The sequence below is a fragment of the Mytilus edulis genome, chromosome 6, assembly GCF_963676685.1.
Source record: "Mytilus edulis chromosome 6, xbMytEdul2.2, whole genome shotgun sequence".
Classification (NCBI taxonomy): domain Eukaryota; kingdom Metazoa; phylum Mollusca; class Bivalvia; order Mytilida; family Mytilidae; genus Mytilus; species Mytilus edulis.
Genome location: NC_092349.1, coordinates 77918598 through 77942367, shown reverse-complemented (window position 1 = coordinate 77942367; position 23770 = coordinate 77918598). Strand labels below are relative to the sequence as shown.

At 32.2% G+C, this 23770-nt stretch overlaps 2 protein-coding genes and 1 pseudogene across 2 annotated transcripts; 2 read left to right on the top strand and 1 right to left on the bottom strand.

The window, feature by feature from the left end:
• Nucleotides 1–3152: 3152 nt before the first annotated feature.
• Nucleotides 3153–5088, top strand: LOC139528485 (uncharacterized). The gene is made up of 2 exons (XM_071324486.1): nt 3153–3318; nt 4589–5088. The coding sequence occupies exons 1-2, from the start codon at nt 3153–3155 to the stop codon at nt 4936–4938; spliced, it is 516 nt and encodes a 171-aa protein (XP_071180587.1). The 3' UTR covers nt 4939–5088.
• Nucleotides 5089–5870: 782 nt separating this feature from the next.
• On the bottom strand, nt 5871–10887 carry LOC139528484 (probable thiopurine S-methyltransferase pseudogene; annotated as a pseudogene).
• A 6634-nt stretch (nt 10888–17521) lies between these two features.
• LOC139528482 (uncharacterized) lies at nt 17522–20971 on the top strand. Its single transcript, XM_071324485.1, has 3 exons — nt 17522–17663; nt 18440–18512; nt 20368–20971. The coding sequence occupies exons 1-3, from the start codon at nt 17643–17645 to the stop codon at nt 20781–20783; spliced, it is 510 nt and encodes a 169-aa protein (XP_071180586.1). The 5' UTR covers nt 17522–17642; the 3' UTR covers nt 20784–20971.
• The last annotated feature ends 2799 nt before the right edge of the window (nt 20972–23770 follow it).

Below are 23770 nucleotides of genomic sequence, written 5' to 3'. Positions count from 1 at the left end.
GGTGCTTTTGTCTTTTAGAAGGTTTTGAATGAATTCTGCTTCATACGAGTACAAAAACAAATCATCCAGCAGGGGTGCACACTTAGTACCCATTGGAATACCGATTGTCTGTTGAAATATAAATCCTCCAAACTCAACAAATATATTGTCGATCAAAAAGTCCAGCATTTTGATAATATCATCTTCAGTATATTTTCTGGAAGATTTAGTGTGATTCTTCACAAAATATGAATTATTGTAACCCAAAACAAGAAATTTGTATCTACGATTCCCATTTTTATAGAAAAAGCTCTGTTTTATGAGATGGTGAAGTCGATCTTTCAACTGAGCATGGGGAATAGTAGTATATAGCGTAGACGAATCAAAAGTTTTTATGTTGCTGCAAAATTGCAAAGATTGTGATCGAAGGTTAAGCAGTAGATCTTTGAAATTTTTGAGAATCCACATCTGGTTAACACCACTGGTAGAATATATCTCCTCACAATATTTTTGAAGCCCATCTTTAACTGTAGAAAGAATAGTAGTCAGTACTTTAGAAAGATGTTTAGTTGAACATTTTGAAGAACCAGCTATGTATCGTTCTTTATATGGAGTTTTGTGTAATTTAGGTATCCAGTATAATGAGGCCAAGTTTTCTTCGTTTTCTTTGATGTTGATACCAAAAGAAAGAAGGACAGATTTATGATTTTGTAAAATTTCGTCCTTGGTAAATGATGTTAAAGAATATGTAGGATTACCAGTAGTTTTATCAATTCCAAGCTCTGTAGTGAGACATTGCAAATAATGTATTTTACATATGAAGACAATATTATTGGAGGCTTTATCTGCTGGAACAACGACATATTTGTCATGCAAAGAGGATAAAGCATCCACAACCTCCGGATTCTTGAAAGGGTTAGAAACTCAAGTACTCATATTACATCGTAGTTTATATATGCGCCTCTGAATGCATGATCGAATAGCTTTGATCAATTCAGACAAAGTGTCCAGTTCTGGTTCGTCTGGTTCGCGCTTTACCCATTTTCTTGCATAGTCCTCAACTGCATCCATCAGTAACTTGAATTTCTTTTTCCAGTTGATGGGCTGGGGAATTCTATATTTTGGTCCCTTGGCTAACAACTCTCTGAGTTCATGATCAAATGGAGATAACAGGGGACAACACCATGGGGAATCGAAAGGACAACCTAAAAAAAAAAAAACCGCAAACAATTCAAATGGCTAAACAAAAACAAAAACCACAAAAACATAAAAATAATTGAATAAAAATAAAAACAACAAAAATTATACTGTATTGTAAAAAATTCTTTCTCCTTTACTTATAATTTCTAGTCGTAAACTTTGATATGTTTTGTTTTATTCACCTTTATTTGTATACTATTTATGAAATAAAAAGTAAATGGTAGATTGAACCTGTTTAATATTCATTTAATAATTTTCGCTAAATATTTGTTTTTGTTACAAAGAAATAATCACGAATTCAGAATATTATTGAACATACAATGCAATAAAGATGTTGTAATAAAAGTATCAACCATCTTTCGTGATGTTAGCTTCATGTAATTTGTGTTTCAATCAGATATTTTGGAATACTGAATCTGCAGATATAAATGATAGGAGATGTTGGTCCAATGTCATGGAAATACAACCAATAAACATAATATATATATAAACATATTGAGATCAATTTACCGTCTTTAAAGACATACTGATGTCTATTTTATATGTCATACCCTAGATCCCACATTGTGTAGAAAAGTTGTACAACACTTTAATTCAATCTGCAATCACCAAAACTGTTCCCAAACGGCAAAATCACATTAAGATATAAAAGAACAAAGATTCCTGTCTGACACATAAATTGGGTTACACTAAAAAAAAAGATATCAACCCCACCTTATTATGTTGTTTAGTGGATGTGCAACAGGTTCTCAGAGTAAAACATGTGCTTAACTGTAAAAAGAGTAACAAGCAAACGATAATATAGATAACAGATAAACGAATCAAACAAATCAAAAATATAAGTACGATATAGAATCAACGAATTCTGACATTCATTTAAATGTTGTAAATAAAGGGGTTCGAAAGATACCAGAGGGACAGTAGAACTCATAGATCGGAAATAAACTGACAACGCCACGACTAAAAAGAAAGAAAAAAACCAGACAAATAATATAGTACACAAGGCACAACATATAAAACTAAAAACTAAGCAACTCGAACTCCACAAAAACTGCGGGTGATCTCACGTGCTTCGGAAGGGTAAGGAGATCCTGTTCCATATGTGGTACCCGTCGTGTTGCTCATGTAATTACAAACCTGGTAAAAAGTCTAATTCGGTAGGTTACATTCGTTAATTATATACAAGGGAACGGGATTGTAGTTACGATATATGGAACATATTCGAATAATATGATATTATTATACAAGAGACACGGCTTCTTCTGCCTCATTTCTAGACTTCCACATTAAATTTGACATATACACGGTCATCCCAGTACCTAATAAGGCGATCGTTTTTTTTTATAAACCTATGTTTATCATTTTTTTTTCATATGATTCTCATATGATCAAGACATGTTATTTATGAGGGGTTCTCAACATCCGTTTTCATATGTTTTTAAACATACGAAAAACAAATTTACAAATATTTCAATTAAGTATGAAACCAAGTACAGCAGTGATGATATTATTATCATAATGTGTGAATTTTACATTATTTTGAAGCAAGCCAACAACATATTTTCAACATTAAGTGACGAAAGGTTTGTTAGCAATCTCTGAGTGAGCAATATTAGATCAATTTACTCATCATACATATACATCAGGATAAAAAAAATACTTTGTGAGTTAGACGCCTGCGTTGTACATCGACTCACCAATGACATTCGAATCAAAAGTACGAAGTTGAAAAAAAGCTAAATTATGTTATCTATAACTGGAGAAGAGAAACCTTAGAATTTCGAAAAAAATCAATAAGATACAATTGTTTTCATGCACTATTCCTGGAAATATCCGTATTTTTTGTTTTATATACGTTGCGTGATAACAAACCATTAAACACAGATAAAATGACAGGTATATATAATGCACAGATGTGCACATGGAAAACATCCCTTCTAATTCTGTCTGAGTCAATTTTGATTCTTGTAACCATGTTATATCTTGTTGTCGTATCTCTTACTATGGTGGTGTATGTTGAAAGTGAGGAATGTACAAGGAAAGTAACACAGTTACAATTAAGTGAGAGAAAATTGAGAAACGAATTGGTCAAGATACAAAATATGTTTTTAGAAAGGCTTTCCAGAACTGATAACGGGAAACAGAATTATATAGAAGAATACTTCGAAACATAGAAAGCTAAAAAATCCAAAATGTTTCATTTAAGACAAATTGTTGGAAAATAAACTGAAGACTAAATAGCCAAAAGTACACGTGAATATTGAATATAGGAACTGGCTACGGTTACATTGAAATATTGTTGCATTGAAGACTAATTATCGGAATACACGGTTAAGTTTTAAAGGAACCTATTGATAACGAATGCAACAATTATGCAACAATTATATGTGTCTACGGTTACATAATGTTATTGTTACATTATAATATTGCACTTCAATGTACGCTAGATTTGTGAACCTTAAACCTTAGAATATATTTTTTTGTTTAATAATATGTTCTAGATAATAATAGTAAATATTCGTTAGTGTTCCGCTGAACCCAGCGTCTCGCCTATTTTGCTGTTGTCTATGTTTTAAATGTGATACCGTGTGGTTGATCAACAACAACGAAGTGTAGGAGCCCTTTGTCTCCCTTTTGCCACAAAAGTCGCAGGCTAAAAAAATGGGGGGAAAATTACAGCGGTATACTACTGCTGCCTTCATTTTTTAAACAAAAGTTCCTCTAGATAGTATCTTTTGATTGTAAGAAGCTTCTGCCCATGTTTGTTAAAATCCAGGATGGTTGATAAATCTTTTTTTTCTGGTTTTTTAAAACTTTAACTGCATACTGACTGTATGTAGTGTTAACTGGTAAAAAAACCTAAGTCCATTGATAAGAAATATACGGAAAACAGGAAATACATGTTTATCAATTTTACTTCTTGATACTAGCATTTGATCATAAACTAGCTTCTGTCCAAGTTTGGTACAAATCCAGGATGTTAGAATTATAATACTTTTTGATATTATTTTATAGTTACATTTGAAATCATGCATTCAATTATGTATCTAATTATAAAATTCGTAAACAATTTTATTTATTAGTTTTGCTGTTAATAAATGTTTTATATAAAATAAATTGCTTTAAAAATTTATAAAATCTCGCACTTCGGGGTATGTTTAGGACTTTATTACATAATTCAGATGCGTCTATTATAGCTCCGAGACACAACTTAAGAGTGTCTTAAGATAATACTATGTTAAACCTAAAATTGGTCTGCTCATTTGTCTTAGGACGAATCTAATGATACTTTCGATAAGACCACTCTGGCCAAGACACAAAAAAAACCATGTAAATTACAGTTTTTTTTGTTTTACACTATCTAAAATAATGCTCATACAATAGAATAAAAGTATAATATTTGTTTCAGATTTCGAGTGTAGAAATAAGAGAGCGTTTATAGGGTTTTCTGCATATATGTCTCAGGGTTATGTGAATGGCCATAGTAAATCTTTGTCCTACGGAAAAACGCTAATCTTTGACATGACAGAAACCAACACCACTGGTGTCTACAACACTAATACCGGTATCTTCCAAGCACCATCTAGCGGAATGTATGCTTTCACCTGGACAATCTGTGTAGATGGGGGTATAAATGATGATGGTTATGGAGAATTCGGAGTAGAGTTGGTTGTTGATGGACAGATTTGTGGAAAAGTACATGCAGACTCAGAAAAACGCGGTGATGATGCCTGTTCTACTGGATTCATAATTAAATAAATCAGAGAAGGTTGCACTGCTCGTTTAAGAAACATTTATACACATCAAGGTCGTCTTCTTAGCAATGAAGGAAAAACACGAACAACATTTTCAGGATGGAAACTCAATCAGGTAATCTTACACCTATCTTAGAAAAACATCGCAAAATTGTATCTTTTTCTCATTTTTTAAACGACTGTACAAGAAGGCAAATGAATTTAAGTTTTTAAATGAATGTTATAGCTATCTCTTCGAAAGTTTTCCTGACGCCATCATGATAGGTTTGGCCTTTATGGCATATCTGTATCACAGATGACTATCGATATGTTCTGATTGTAGTAACCAAAACATCAACTCCATTACCCCGACCGTGCAAGAGTCTCATGGAAAGTCAATGCCGTTAAAAATCACACTCATCGTCCAATATATTTTCCTCGATTATTAGTTTATTTTCCGCATGTGGTTTATCACCTAATATCTAACTGTAATGAGTTAACACGATTGGTGTTACTGATTTGGCAGACATCAATAAACCTGCCAGAACATCCAATCTCATCCCCCAATTTCGTTAGGCTTCCTGTCACTCAATTTTTTTATTCGCGTGTTATGTTTTATTGTTGTTGTTAGCCTTACCGTTCTTTTTCTTTTCCTTAATTTCATTTGGATCTTAAATGATTTTTCTGACTTCTTGGACTTTGTGATTTTGTTTTTCTCGATATCTTCCCCCACATTTTTTTTCAACATTAACGTTTACATCAAATATTTCGAGCAAATTTAGTTAGTTAATTTACATTCGGTATATATGTGCCTTTCCTAAAACCGAGGTCCCACTAGTCCACGATCGCACTACAATTTGTGAAAAAAATGAAAATTTTGACGATAGTAGTAAGTCTCTGTGTCACATTCCCTATTTCCATTCTCATTTTATTGTTTGTAGGCTTATAGATAAAAAGTTTGAAACTGAATAATGGTTTATTACTGATATAACAAAAAGTTAAATCTAGTCACTTACTTTGTATTATGTTTCACAGATATAAGAACAAAATATGATAAAAATTGAGGTATGTTGTAATTACATTTTTATATTTTAGATATTATGTACAGTTGTTGCCCTTTGATGCCAAACGATTCAAGTTCTTTGTTAGCTTTCACATAATCATTTGCTTCTACACTGAATCCATCTTTGAACCAAGTCTTCATTTTGTCATAATTTACAGGGATTTCCCAATCTGTAAAGTCGTCTATAACAGTGAGGTTCACACATTTATCTCCCATAAGTGATTTGATGATATCTACATACTTTTCCTGGTCAGTGGCGTTGATGGCATTTAGAGCACCACTATCCCAAACTGCCCCAAATTCACTTTCAATGGTTGAGTTAAACAGATAAAAATCACAGCAATATAGCCGTATTCTTCCATCATCACTTTTATATAATTTGCCTTTAAGCTCAGGAATTTGTATTATACTACAACCGATTTTGTTTTCTTCGAAAAATTCTTTAAGTGCTTCCTCACCACACTCTACGCCAACAATTTCATGTCCTTTATCCCAAAGCCATTTCATTTCTACAGCTTTTCCACAGAGGGGGACAAAACATTTAACTTGTTTACGACTTTTTAACATTTTGTCAACGTGTTTAGTAAATGCATTGCATAGTTCTGGAATGTGACTCGTTTTGCCCTCTTCCCAAGCCTTTGCCCACATGTCCACTGTCATGTTCTCTTCCATTTTGACCTTCAAAAATAACATTGTGATTACAAAACTGAATACATGTATATTAATCATAATATCTTCTTAGCAATGATAAGAACATACAGATGTCACAGGGTTGTTTTTGTCCACAATGTGAAAAGGAACGTGTTCGTCTTGAACGTTTTTTCGCATGCTTACTCGTCATTAAGAAAATTCAAATAAAAAAGAAATAAGTAAATTCACGCACCTAAACATGTTAAGATGCTATATGACCAATAGGGGACATTTAAATAATATCTTGCTTCTGAATCATATCACACATTCATCAACAGACAAATTAAATATAAAATAGAGGTTGATGATACTACAATGTATAAGAACACCTACACCTACATCTACACCTATAACTCAGAAATCGAGGACTGTGCAATGGCAAAGAATGTAAAAGACGAACAGACCCCCGCATTATTACACAGAAACTTAAGACTTAGCACCATAATCTCGACTACAATCCGGGATTTGAACGCATATGTTCAGGAAGGTTATGCAGCTCCTAGTCTACGAGTGGCAACCACAATCCGGTAATAGGTATCATGCGATGATGTCACAATAGAAGAAAGAGGACAAAATTGTTGGTTTGATAATTGGAACATGGCCACGTCCTTTGTGGCATAGATATTTCATAATCGGTCAACCATATAGTGATGCCATCCGTACAAATTTTGATCGAATGACGTCAACTTAATCACTTAAGTTTAAGAGCTTCCTCGTAAGGTGCATCCTTTCTCAAGCAAATCATGATAAAGCATGACAAATCTTGAAAATCGTACCACAAACCAGGAAGAATAAGTTGACAATTTAAAGCTGCAATCATCCATTTTATCGTATGTGATACATTTCTCAATCGACCTTTATTGTTAGTTTCTAGTTGTAAGTCCAGATGTTATAAGGCAGACTTATTTTTATATATTGGATCCTTAATTTCAAGTTTGATAAATCATGAGAGTACATCCTTGACTTTTTGATGTTTTAGTTTGAGCGTTTATGATGAAGGTAATTCTAAAATGGTCACCAGACGTGCGTAATGTATAAAACTTCTTTTTGGATTAAATTTAGCACCGCTGATAAAAAAAAACGTACGGTCATTATTTAACATTCGGCACATCTGTTCAGATTAGGGGTAGGATCCCGAAACCTGTGATGTTTTCCGCATGACTGATTTCTGTGCATATGAAACGTTTAATAGGAAAGCCTTCATCGGTTACCTATATATAGAATGAAGGATGAGTTATCAGTTAAAAAAAATGGAAGGTGAACATTCAAAACAAGTAAGTCGAAGTGAACTTGACAAAGCTATGGAAAGACGAAACGAGAAGCATTGTCTGACTTCCATAAAATTCTATAGAAAAAAATTTATAGAAAGAGCAACACTACAAAAAACAACCAGATGCTCCGCAGGGCGCAGCTTTATACGACCACAGAGGTTGAACCCTGAACGGTTGGGGCAAGTATGGACACAACATTCAAGCTGGATTCAGCTCTAAATTTGGATTGTGATTAAATAGTTGACACAGCATAGGTTTCTGACACAGAATGAATGTGGTCTAATGAACTTAAAATACTTTTTTTGCCTTTGAGCAATTCACTATGCTGTTGAATATTAATCCTCTCAAAAAAATGTTTGAAGAAATTTTCTTTTTATTTATGAAATCTGAAATGAGAAAAATTTAACCCCCCACCCCCATTTGTTTTCACATCCCCCTTTCCCTTTTTCCAAAACTGATCTCAATTCAAATTTCTAATGGAGTTTGCAACAATAACTACTCATTTAAATACATCATAACATATTAAAATGTAAAATAAAGTGCTTTTTATCACTGAATGGTAAAGATTGTTTTAATTTATCAGTTGGTAGAAAAAGTGAATATACATTGTATATTGTATAAAACAATGATTTAAGTTGATTCAACTACTATTCTGGACAAAGAAAGATAACTCCAATTGAAATATTAATTATATATCTGTATTGTATAAAACAAAGATTTAAGTTGATTCAACTACTATTCTGGACAAAGAAAGATAACTCCAATTGAAATTGCAATTAAGATATTTCTTGCTATTGCGCAATACTGAATTATTGAAAATATTTGCTATTGCACAACACTGTGCAATTGAAGATTTCTTGCTATTGCGCAATACTGTGCAATTGAAAATTTCTTGCTATTGCACAATACTGTGCAATTGAAAATTTCTTGCTATTGCACAATACTGTGCAATTGAAGATTTCTTGCTATTGGTGAATACTGTGCAATTGAAAATTTCTTGCTATTGCACAAAACTTAATATAATAATTTTGGATCCTGATTTGAACCAACTTGAAAACAGGGCCCATAATCAAAAATCTAAGTACATGTTTAGATTCAGCATATCAAAAAAGCCCAAGAATTCAATTTTTGTGAAAATCAAACTTAGTTTAATTTTGGACCCTTTTGACTTTAATGTAGACCAATTTGATATTGGGACCAAAAATTAAGAATCTACATACACAGTTAGATTTGGCATATTAAAGAACCCCAATTATTCAATTTTTGATGAAATCAAACAAATTTTAATTTTGGACCCTTTGGGCCCCTTATTCCTAAACTGTTGGGACCAAAACTCCCAAAATCAAACCCAACCTTCCCTTTATGGTCATAAACCTTGTGTTTAAATTTCATAGATTTCTATTTACTTATACTAAAGTTATTGTGCGAAAACCAAGAATAATGCTTATTTGGGCCCTTTTTTGGCCCCTAATTCCTAAAATGTTGGAACCAAAACTCCCAAATTCAATCCCAACCTTCCTTTTGTGGTCATAAACCTTGTGTTAAAATTTCATTGATTTCTATTCACTTTTACTAAAGTTAGAGTGCGAAAACTAAAAGTATTCGGACGACGACGACGACGACGCAAGACGTGATAGCAATATACGACGAAAAATTTAAATTTTTGCGATCGTATAAAAACAGATTAAACAAAAAATTTTACAATTTTACCGGTTTGAATAACGGTCAATACACTAGATTTTAAAACAACCATTAGATAATATTTTAAAAATAAAACAATTTTTATGCTGTGTTTTCATTAAGTTTTTTCCTCTCAAATATTTCCCGCGTGTCTAACTTAGCCATTAAAAATTGTTGGACAGTAACCTTTTCGTTTTACGTGACGTGCTGTGTTTGCATATCTAATCACTCTATTTTGAAAATTAATACGGATATTTATACTTCATTTTAACCATTTGTACACACCTTTTTAGAAATAGAATATTTCTTTTATCAATAATACACAAACAGGAACATATTTATATATCTAATATATTAAAACCCCGCGAAGACAATAGTAATTTATGTTTTTGTATTAATAATCGAGAAACGGAAATTCAATAAAGACTAAACACAGATTATTTTAGATAAAACAAAATGCATACCTTTTACTCAGTTAAGCCGCCAGTAAAACAGTAAAACTTGTCAATACACGGAGTCAAACAATATATATATTAATATATCACTGAATGATCTATATTTAGAGGCAACCAAAGGATCTTTCGTAATAAAATTACTATTATTTGTCTCTATATTATATACTTTGCAACAATTGATATGTATATTATATGTATGAGTGTATATTGTTTTTTTTCAGTTGGTGACAAACATGTTTTTAATTTGTTTATATGTCAATAAAGATCATTATTATTAATTAGTTTTAAAAATAGATATTGTGACGTATTGGGATGTATGTGTTCTATATTTTGAGGCATCCAAAGGTTTCTGTAATTGTATTATTTTTATTAATCGGGGCTGAACGTCCAGTTGCATATATATTGAAATACTGTAGCATCTCGCATTAAATAGTTTAACTAAAATATTAGAATAACTATAAAATATTTGTATATTAAAAATGCACACGATAATGTTCAAGATATTTATAATATTTGAATGAAAACAGTTTAATATTCTTGATCAGATGGAGATATCAGGTAAAAGGATCTTCAATGACGTCGAAAGGTCGAGGAGATAATTAGCAAAACAGATTTATATCATCTAGAAAATAAAAAAATAAGTATAAATAGAAATGTTTCAGAATTAACGAAAAATAATTATTAGCCCAATAATAAATAAATTAAAACAAGCAAGCTATAAAAACCAAACTCGCCGGTAAATTAATTGTCTTTACTTTTGTAATTCAGCGTCGTCATAGAAGTTTATTTTGTATTTGGTAATTCTCCATATTCCAATCTCAATCTACAATTTTACCAGTAGTAAAAAAATCAAGATGCGGTTTGATTTACCAATTTAATGACATGGGGATAGATATGCTACTATAGACCAGTCTGAGATAGGCCACCATACAGCCTTTTTCGATGAACAACATTGATACCGACAAAATGTTACACAACTCAAAGAAAAAAAACTAATGGCATAAAAAAATATCATAGACAACAACTTGTTACAAGCATCTTAGTTGGAATAGGGGAATACAGACAACATATTTGCGGAACTCAATCCTATCCTAACACATAACATTGGTGTGACAGCATAACAGCACAACATAGCAACTGTGAATAAATTAGTTCAGGACGATTAACACACAAAAACAAACCCAAGATACAAACCAAACCAAAAACACCTAAAGTTCCAATTATACTCGCAAGCTCATATGCTACTTACAAACTATTAATAAATATTTTTTCCAGAAAAAAATTATCAATCAGTACACTTCTAACTGATTAAGTTACACTCGTGCTCAAAAATATGCAAATTTGTATGATGAAAACATGCAATTTTGCTGAAAGTTAGATACATTTTTGGCTTGTTCTGTACATTACACAAACAAAAAATTAAACAAAACGTTATAAAGAACTGACAGAGGAATTGATTGTGGTATCAGGTAAATACACTTTTTGATCTAGGTCTGCCATCTGCCTGCATTATTCTACTTAACTCTGTATGGTAATTGGATCCTTATTTTTTGATAAGTCAAATACGTTGACTGGGCTTTGATAAGTTTGACCCTTACTTTTCATGAACCTCATAATGTTTGAATCGTCTTTGATATATTTTATCCTTAATTCTTAAGTCAACCTCTGATGTGCTTGTGAAACACATCAGAACTATCGATTTAATTGGTAAATTGTACATAGATATAAAACACATCAGAATATCGATTTAATTGGTAAAATGTACATAGATATGAAAAAAAAATTTAAATAACTCGCATCTGATTATCAACTTGTCTGCATGTTGATTGTCGATTGAGCACAGCGAACGAGATCAAAAATCCTTTATATTGTGTCGAGCAGCTTATATTTTATGATATATCAATAGGCAGATAACCTGACAATCGATTTAGAGGGCTGTTTTGCTCCTTTTAGAAGCATAGGCAGATCCAGAAAGCACGGCCCCCCTTTTGTTGAAAAAAATTGGTTGCTTATATAGGGAGTCACTGAAGCATGACTGGAGCGATCCCCCTTTGGTCAGTCAGCGGCCCCCACTTGGGTCAGTCAGTGAGCACCCTTACAAAAATTCTAAATCCGCCACTTAGAAGTGTTTTCTTAGTTTCACCAGCAACCGGAAGATTACTTGATTAGTTCGGGTCAAACTTATGAACGTTGGTTCAAACATTTTGACGTCGCTGATATGTCCGGGTCGAAGTAATTCAGACCGAGTCAACGTATATGACGTCACAAAGTCGTGATCTGCAATTTTATTAAGAGCCGAACAGAGTGATATAGATACTGGGTTGACTGATAATTTACAGTATTGAAATGCAAAACGACTGATAATCGGTACTGGTAGGATTATTACAAATGAACAAAAACATGTTCAGATAAACAGTCCCAAAAAGTTTGAAAAAGTGTGTCTATGGGCACTCTACACTACGCACCAGATTTAACGCCCACATTGTGACCGCACAAGCGCACGTCTTCGTTAGTACACAGAGGCAAAAACATAGCCATTTAAGCAATTGATTTACTGAAAATCTTGAAAAAATGAAGAGAGACAATTTTTTTATTCACCAGGCACCCTTAAGGTTTTTAGAGACATACGAAAAAGACTCAATTTATCAGTTTAAATGAAAGATATGTCTTCTTCTTCTCGACAAATATAGCTTTATTGACAAACATACCAAAAAATATCTCGTAACAGACCACTCAACATTCAGTTCCTTTAAATTTAAGTTAGATTAATATCAACAGTACTAGTCTTACATAAATAAATTATCCGATTGGCCTATCAAAACATCTATAAAAGTTTCTAATTGAAATTAGGAAGAACATGTATCATACACTTGAATTAGGTGTCTGACACCGTGATAATTTACATAAGTGTTTGCATACTACGCATATGCAATTTTGTCTTCCTGTTTTACAATGTCTTACTTCATTCATCTCGGTCAAACGAAATTTACTTTTTATCAAAGATTGTACACGTGGGTGTATGACATAATTATGTTAAGGAAACAGTCAAACCAATATAATTTTCAATTGACATGCGTTCAGATGAGTTAGTTCATTCCTTATTTTCCCATAAAACGGGAGGTTTGGTGTGCCATGAAACCAGGTTTAACCCACCAATATTTATCAAAATATCATGTACGAAGTCAATTCTATGGCAGATGCTTTCAAAAAGTTCGTTGCGTGTTGGCATTTGTTTTTGTTACACTTCGGTGTTCTGGTTTTTCATATGTTTTCCTGTAAAAGTTGATGTGTTTCCCGCGGTTTCGGTTTGCAATGTTTGTAACCCGGCTATTTTTTCTCTCAAGGAATTTAAAACTTTAGAACACCGATATACTACTGTTGCCTTTACTTATCATGGTCATGTCAATGTTTAAACCGTCTTAAATAAATTTGACCCTTAATGCTAAAGTCATCCTCATAATGTGTTAGTATAATACATTTTAAAGTAAACGTTTTTGCAATGATGTTTTACATGCATAAAGCATGTGTCATGCTCACGTTGTAACCGGACAAGGCTGCGTCTTAATATATATCCCGTAAAAGCAAACGCACACCACACTATAGCGAGGAATTACCTGTCGATCGGGAAAAGACAAATAGAGACCATTTTCTATATACCAGGTACCCTTAAGATTTTTAAAGAAATATGAATAAGACTCAATTAAGCTATTAAACCAAGAGTTCCAAATGGTGAAGTTGAAATCATCCCTTCGTAAATTTTACGGACGCCATCACGAGTTGATTGACCGTTATGGAATAACCGTTTTACAAATGATATCGGATATGTTCCTTACGTCGTAACTACAATCCCCTTCCCTTTCATGAATGTGACCTACCGAATTAGACTATTTACCGGATTTATAATCACATAAGCAACACGACGGGTGCCACATGTGGAGCAGGATCTGCTTACCCTTCCGGAGCACCTGAGATCACCCCTAGTTTTTGGTGGGGTTCGTGTTGTTTATTCTTTAGTTTTCTATGTTGTGTCGTGTGTGCTATTGTTTTTCTGTTTGTCTTTTTCATTTTTAGCCATGGCTTTGTCAGTTTGTTTTAGATTTATGAGTTTGACTGTCCCTTTGGTATCTTTCGTCCCTCTTTTACAGGAAAGATATGTCTACTTCTTTATGAAAAACTATATATTGACCAACATTCAAAAATATATTTCGTAGAATGCTACTCAACATCCAATCCCTTTAAAGTTAAGTTATATTGATATCAAAAGTCTTACATCAATTAAAAATCCGATTGACATATCAAAACATCTATAAAAGTTTCTTATTCAGATTAAGAAGAACATGTATCAATCCACTTAACTTATGTTTTTGACACCGTTATATCTAGTGAACTTCGTTAATACTTGAAATTTATATAAGTGTTAGCTAACTACGCATATGAAATATTTTGTCTTCCTGTTTTACATGTTCTTCCTTAGTTCATCCTGGTCAAACAGGAACTGCGTTTTATCAAAGATTGTGCACTTGGGTGTATGACATAATTATGTTAAGGAAACAGTGAAACCAATATAAATTTCAATTGACATGCATTCGGATTAGTTACTTCATCATAAGTTTTCAATAATTTTCAATATGTAGTTGTGATGGCGATATTCTATTAGGAGCATAAAACACAGTATAACCATAGCCTGGAAATAAATCATTGATACCAGGACTAAATTTTGTATATACGCCAGACGCGCGTTTCGTCTACAAAAGACTCATCAGTGACGCTCGAATCTAAAAAAGTTAAAAAGGCCAAACAAAGTACGAAGTATTTCAAAATATATCAAAATTTTGTTAACAGTTAATTTATAAATATAACCATATCAATGATAATTCATATCAGCACAAAAAGTGCTGACTACTGGCTTGTGATACCCTCGGGGAAATAAATCTCAACCAGCAGTGGCATCGACCCAGTGGTTGTAAATAAACTCATCATAGATACCAGGACTGAATTCCGATGAAACATGTTCGATCTCTCAAGCTCAACTTCAAAAGCTCGTGTACATGTACAATTCAATAGCACTACATATTGCTTTCTCTTTTTACACGATCAGAAATATTTGTAAATACTATATTCGTGAAATAAGGCATTAAATACTAGATTTTAAATTACAAAACAATGGTTTAAATTACCGGCAGAATTACCAATTACCGAACAAGTTCAGGAACAACTATACATTGTGCAATAATAAATTAAAGCATTGAGTTGGGCTATTTATACATGCTTATACAATGTGAAAGAACATGTAGGTCTGACTGCGTCCTCTGTCAAAAGACGTCTATGTGTCAATATAGAAAAGAATAGACAGATATATTTAAAAAGGCTACAGCTATTTCATTTTAACATTATATTATCGAAAAGGTATGTGTAAAAAATGGCCGATCAAATCTTTTATTCAAATAAATTTTATAACTTTTTCGCTACAATGTTGAACTATATTGTCGGTACTCTTTAGGATGTTTCTATATTTTTATATGTATTCCAAGTGAATAATACCATTTATAAATTTAAAGTGATTTATTAAAACAAAACAGTCTTTGGAATTTTTTGCTGAAATGTTTATATCTTTTAGTTGTTTACCAAAGTTCATATGCAAATTCCGTTCAGATTGGTCGCACTTCCGTATATAAATTTAGTGTTTGAGAAAAGTGAGGCGAAAAATATCCAATGGAAATTCATACTCATAAGTCGTAAACGAACACATTATGTCATAGCAGAAAAACGAAAAAAAGACAAACAACAGTCTACCTAACATAACATATTAAAATAAAGACTGAACTACACGAACCTAACCAAAAAGAGGGATGATCTCATGCGCTCAGGAAGGAAAAGAAGATCCTGCTCCAGTTGTCACTGGTTAATATACTCTTCTTGTACAAATGTTAATATTATGGCAAAAAACTAGCAAACAACAAGAACACACAGATGAAAAGAAATCCCAACAAAATATCTATTCTCCATAGAACACGGCATACCAATCGTTATCTGAAGTTAAATAGTATTATTACAATTAGGAAGATACGCTTACATCAAATCGTTGTGATGCATATGGTGTCATGATTAAAATCAATCATGTGAAGAATCAAAGGCTAATTCTATAAATTAATAAGACTAGACACACCCGTAATATCGCGGGTCTGTGACTGAATTAAAGTATATAAATATGCGTAAGCCCTATTTTAGTATTGGTATTGTCATCTGATAAAGTCATGCCGATTACAAGATGTACAGTTTTCTCTCCTTCAAAATCTTTCTGATTGAACCCGTCGACCTGGAACTTATCGGTCATTGGTAATATTAATTATTTGGGAAAGAAAAGGGCCTGTAATGGAGTATATTTTAATCAGCAGCATTGTCCTGTATTAGTTAAAAATAAAGTTGAAATCATGATTCGATGTTTTACGTTATGCCGGCAAACAAATGAAAACTGTATCTATACGCATTTTTTTAAGTCCAGGTTTTTATATTGGCGGATCCAAAGGGGGGGGGGGGGGGGGGGGGGGGGGTCCTGGGGTTGGAACCCGATCAAAGCATTTGAATGGGGACATATAGTTGGACCCCCCACCTTAATCCTGTGTTAGAACCTCCCTTTTTAATATGGCTGGATCCGCTCCTGTTTGAGTATTCGTATTGTCATCTTAGAAAGTCATACTTTAATTAAAAAATACTACAATAGGGAACAATGTGACAATAATTGAATTTAGTAGTGTCAACCCTGTGATTATGACGCGTGTATATAGCAAAATCCTAAATACACCGTTTGATGGTGCGCCTGTCAGATGCGGAACGTACAGATAAGGTAATAGGTAATACTAATGGTATCGATATCGGATTCGACCCGGAACTTGTTAATTACTGACAGTATTAATTATGTGGAAAACAAAAGGGTCTGGAGTGGTGTAATTTTTAATCAGCACCATTGTCCTATATTAGCTATGTGTAAAGTTCAATTCTTTGATTTGTCTTGTGATTTACCCCATGACGGCTGACAAATTGGACCTCGTTATTTTAGTATTATAGATAAATATTATAGTTTTTTTGCCAAAAACATAAATAACGTCAGAAAATTATCTGAGAAACTAAGGAACAAGAAAACAACCTAAACAAAATTAAATGGTCATACCGAAACAGAACACGATGAAAGCTTAAGACTTATACGAGATTTGATATTAAGGGTTAACTTACATTGGATAATGAATTGACGGTATAAAATCTCAGATTCAGCCATTTTTTTTATTTCATCTTTGCAATCATACATTTAGCACTAGCATATAGTTGTATAGTTTCATTTCGACGCTTTTTACATTATAAGTACTACGTTTTAATTATTATATGAGAACAACTTCATTATTTTTAGATTGATATGTTTTCATATTTCTATAAATGTACGAGTGTACTGAACATGTGTCAAATTTATATTTGCGCATGCCGCCACTTATTCTTAACCATATTTAAACCTTTTAGACAGTAATTTCAAATGTGAGATTATTTTGACTGCCAAAGTATTACAAGAAAATATTTAAACATGAAACTTTATAGATTTGCGGTAAGATATTTTGAATTTTTATTATTTGTCTTAAAACTTTAATCCGGTTTTTAAATATTGCTATGTTTATTTCTTTGCATTTTATTTTAGTAAGCTTGACAAATTCTATAGAAGGTTGTGTATTTATGAAAATCGTATACCAAACTCTGTATTGTTTGATCGTGTTATACCCTATATTACGAAAATGTAAAAACGCTGTATTTAATTGTTGGCTACATGTATCGAATGGTAGATTTGTTTTCTTAAAACTTGTATTTTCTCCGATTTTATGTTACCTACATTGTCAATATACAAAACATTTTAAAAATTCACACTAAAAAAAAGTGAAATTACAAAATATAATCTATATCACATAATAATTCAACGAACATGCAATGTACATTTCATTATTAATTTGATATAAAAGTGTCAATTTTTTTACAAAAGAAAGGGAGAAAAGATACCAAAAACAAACATTCAAAAGTCATTAATCAACGGATAGCTGACAATGACACTACAAACCAAACAACAACAAATACATAAAACTTCAAACCACCAGTCCACATACAACTATATAAAAACTAATGACTTAAGCAACACAATCCCAAAAATTTCAATGAATGTCAAATCAAAGTGTTCATTTGCCTTTTAGAACCTGTATTGATATGTTAAATCCTTAACTAAGAGATCTTTTAATTTATTGTTTTTGGCTATGTTTGTAATCCTTATTTTCAAAATAGTTTAACAAAAAACAATGTATCATTGTTTATAAACCCCTTATATCTCTATTGTTACAGCTGTTTTTGATACTAGCTGTTCTCTTTGTGGACAAATCAAATGGTTGCAACCGATCTAATGAGAGATGTTTCGGTAAGAATTTAGTCTACAAATTATACAAAAGAGAGATAGCTGAACCTGATTGAAAATAACACTCTTAATAAATCTGTGGTAGAGGCTAGCCTTTCAAAAGCTGAGTCAAATCCCTTTTTGAATGTTTAAAAACAGAATATCTCCTTTTCAAGACAATTGTTATTATACTTGCACATATTTGAGATATCTTTTATATATCATTTAATATATTGGATATTCTTAAAGATAATTTATGACATAGATGTTCAAAATTACAGTTATAGGACTTAAAGTCAACAGTAACATTTGTCAGATTGAGCACAACTTTTTGGAATTTTGGATCCTCAATGCTCTTCAACTTTGTACTTGTTTGGTATTATAAATATTTTGATTTGAGCGCCACTGATGAGTCTTATGTAGACGAAACGCGCGTCTGGCGTACTAAATTATAATCTAGCTGGTTCCTTTGATAACTATTAGAAGTCAAATCTGATGCATCAAGTATCAGATGATTAAACATTATGCATTATTCAGTATTACTCTCACATAAACCCGAAGATAAATCTGATAACAGAATAAATATTATATTTGTGCTGGAATCGAGTCGAAAGCTCTCCTCTCTTTTAAAATTGATTTTCATTATAAATTTAGAATTTTCGTTTAAATCAATTTTTCTTGCAAGAACTTAGTAAAGAAATATTTTGTCATGTATAGCAAAGAACATGTTTGTTGTAGCTATGAACCAGTATCACATTCTTCGTTTAGGATTTATCACAATATGCGACAATGAATTTGTACATGTTCTAGCAGCATACTGATCCGTACCGATTTGTTAAAAATGCTTCAAACAGTTTAAGTACAATTAAGTAACGCCTTTGGATCCACATAATATTCTAAACATCTATCAATATATCGTATAAAATCGTTTTGATTCTCTCATACACTTTTACAGGAAATAAAGATTGTGTTATGCAGCTCAATCTTCAGTTTGTTTTTTGCAAAAAAATAAATTATAAGATACTAAGGGAAAGTTAAATTTCTAGTATTTGCGGCCTTAATCAAAATAATAATCTCGTTGGCGTTCATATATATAGTTTTAAATCAATTTTTTACTGGCTTACTAATTAATCAGTAGAAAATAAGTGTTTTAGTCCACCAGCAACTGTATCGACCCAGTGCATATTGAAAAATAAAAAATAGCCCTTTACAAAATGTATTCACTTGATTGACTTTCTTCAGGAGCGCCCAAAGCCAAAGATTGAAACTTTGAGGATTTATAAGTACCGGATCAAGTCCAAAGTTACGTGGCAACAAAAGACATAGAAAAATATCCAAGCAAATGCATGAGATAAGTTGAACGTATTTTTTATAACGAATAACTTCAGAAAGACATGTTATAGTTAAGAATATTTGAAATGATTAGCTATTGGAAAATAACTCTCTTCTGGTCAAACTAAAACTTGAAAGAATTCGTTTTCGTTCTGACCTTTATGAATATTTTTAGTGGCAGATCCAAAATTGTCATTATAAGAGGGGAGCACCGATTACTAATAAGGGGCCTGTTCCAATCCTGCTTAAGTGATTCTCTTTATTATCAATAAATGTTTTCCAACATAAGAAAGGCACCTGCTACCCCTAAACGGACTGTGATCTGGTTAATTCTAATACTAGTTAGGTAATAATCAAATGACATTGTGTTCGGTCCATTTTGTTTAATACATTAATTTGACAGAATGTGAAACTGATAAAAAGGCAATTTTATATCAAATTTGTAAAATTTATTCCAGGTAAAGAACTCTATAATAAGACAAACAAGATAATTGCTCTAAAATATTATAGAATTGTATTATTGAAATGATGAGAAATACTTTTGCAGGTAGTTCCAGAGGATATGGATTCTATTTCGGAACAACTAACCTTGCTTGTTTTAACAGAGGAAAGAGGTCACCTAGCATATCAACTATAAGACTTACTCATCGATATCTATACTATCGTGGATATTACTATGAATGGACTGGTTTGATTGGAAAAAGTGCCGGTAAAACGGAAGGAAGAACACTAATCGGTACATCACCAAGACGATCCCATTGTAATTCTGAAACTGATTATCCCGCTGCCGGATATGGTGTACTCAGTACAGAATGTGTCAAAGGATGTGCTAGGTATTACCAAGCAGCATATTATTTTAATGGGTTGAGCAACAACTGTCACCATTTTGCTAACTGGTTGGCAGATATTTTGTGCACTAGGTCAACCTGCCCTTCTAACTGTGTAAGACACCAATATGGCTAAAGTAAAATTGTTTTCTATATTTTTGAAAGTGAAGACTGTGTTTAATGTAAGAACAGTAATTACAGTTAGATAAATTAATCCTGAGATCTTAAAATTTATGCATATATCATAATATCCAGCAAGATATTTCTACACAAGTGAATCACAATATGTTTAGTTTTTCAATAAAAAAAGCATTGTGGATTTTATTTTTTCATAATATTTAGTACAGCTTTATCAAATTATGTATATGCACATTTATGTATTGAATAGATATAAAGCTATCCTTATAGTAAAACGCATAAATATTTTACATATAACTAATGAATGTAAAAAAGCAGTTTCTATAAATTTGAACAGTTTTGCCTTTAAATAAACTACATTGAATCTCATAAAACAGCTGTTTTAAATTTGAAAAAGTGTACATGTTATCCCTTCAAATTCGTTATTTTAAAATCAAATATTATACATTTTACCATGTACATCAAACTGAACTACAGTTTGAAACTATCCTTCTTTAGTCCCTTTTTATATGTAAAAAAGAGTATGTTTTTAAACTAAACTGCCTTTAAATGTTTAGTTATAAAATTAATGTTATTGACAAAATCCTTAGATGATAATTCTCCAGTGATGAATTTCTTGTCTCCTCAATCATGATATTTCACCGTCCTTCTAATGTGCGATTGTGGACATTTAGTTTCCAACTCCAAAACAATAAATCAATATCAGTTTGTTTTTGCAGATAAACTGACAGAAGTGAGGGGAAAGACCAAATTCGATACTCTCTTGTTTGATGTTCTTGTTTGTAATGACAAGAAAGCTATAAGCGGCTCTCCTTCACCGATAATAACATGATTGTAAAACATTTGCATTGTGTTCAACCTCCATTTTTAAACAACTTTAAACAAAGAACACTTAACAAAAATGAGAGTGAACGACCCCTTTGTGTTTCAAAGTTTCGACGTATATGTTTTTGTAAGGCGATTCGTTTTGACTTCTGACGTATATTCTTTTGCCTTGAAGAAGACTTCAAAAATCCCGTCAGTAGCACTCTTTTCAAAACCAATGAAAGATCAAATTAAAGACGATTCTCTTTATTTTCATCTCTATTCGTTAAACATTTTTTTTAAATGCTTTCTTGATACATTTTGAATTCTTAAAATGCACAGTTAATATTCTTTTTTAATCATTTGTTCATTATGGTTAAGAACCATACACAGCAAAACATATTTTCATATTGTAAAGATGACACACCTTGTTCAAGATGTGCATGCCATTTAAAAGAGGTACGAAAGATACCAAAGTGACAGTCAAACTCATAAATCTAAAACAAACTGACAACGCCATGGCTAAAAATGAAAAAGACAAACAAACAACAGCACACACGACACAACATAGAAAACTAAAGAATAAACAACACGAACCCTACCAAAAAACTAGGGGTGATCTCAGGTGCTCCGGAAGGGTAAGCAGATCCTGCTCCACATGCGGCACCCGTCGTGTTGCTTATGTGATAACAAATCCGGTAATTTAGGTAGGTGGTTATAGTAGCCTTTTCCTCAATGTTTCTGTCCATATTGTAGTTTAAGTTATGTACGATTACTTGTTTCTAAAAAAAGACATTTTCACGTACTATGTGGCTAAATATTCCGGATATGCAGTGAGATTCATTTTCATGTAATTTCGCACACCCCGAAAAACCCTCTGTGATGCCTTTTCAAGAGATAAGATATCCCTTTTTCACACTTTTTACGTTCTTTGAAAATAAAAGTGTTTCGTTTTTTCTCAAATTTGAAGTAACAAAAACCCAACAAAAACGAAAAAAAAAAAGATATTAAGAATCATTTTCTGTAAATTGTCTTAAATATAGGCAACTTCGAAACAGACGATATTTTCATTTGTGTTTTAAATAAATCGAAATTGTAATTTTTCAAAGCAGATCTTTTCTATTATGCCATATCAACAATAATCGTGAAATTGAAATAAGACGAATAATGAAACAAACTCCTTACGTTTTTTTTCCATCTATATTGTATTGTCAAGAATTTCAATAACGGCCGGGAAACAGACTAGTAACAACATAAGTTTTGTCCTCTATCCATATAAAATAAACAGATATAGATAATGACAAAAAACAAAGTAGGGATACAAGTAAACAACAAATAAAAACTAAAACTGAAACAACAAAATAATATGGAACACAAAATGTATCATAAAAAGTAAAATCACCATAATATTGAACTCTGAGGAAAATTTAATCGTAAAGTCTCTACTTAAATCGCGAAATCAAATGACAAAACACACCAAACCAATGTACAACAACTGTCATATTCCTGACTTGGCACAGGCATTTGCAAATGTAGAAAATGGTGCATTGTTCCTGATTTTATAGCGCTGAAGAGAAATATATGAGACTGGATTTGAAGGTAGGAATCAAAATACATATTGAATATGTATAATTTAGGTATAAGATAGTACATAATCAACAATTTGTGTATTTTGCTGAAATGAAATGTCAGCGTCACAAGCCAATAGGAGCTGAATTGATCCAGCATATTTTTCTAAGTTAAAAAACAATATTCCTCCTGCTCGTTGTGAAAAAAGCACTCACATAAATTGTGAATACCATCCTCAACAGAAAGACAACAGCTGTATGCGGAATTGGGATAAGTATCAACACGGTGCAGATCTGCATTTCAGTCAAAGAACTGCACAAGTGTCTGAAACGTGTATGAACATATTTTCTATCACTACTAAAATATGAGGTTGGCTGTATCAATTTAGATTTCATCTTTCGTTTGAAAAATAGATTTGTATCTTGGTAAGTAAGTTTGTCGGGGTTGCGCCAATTCCATTCAATAGTAGTAGATGAAAAAAAGGATTTTATATTTATATTTTGTTTATAGCGGGACTCTTCATAATTATTGCTGTTTTCAAATCATAATTAGATACTTGACATACAACTTGGGGCATTACATCTCAGAGATAGATAGGTACAGGCCCATTAT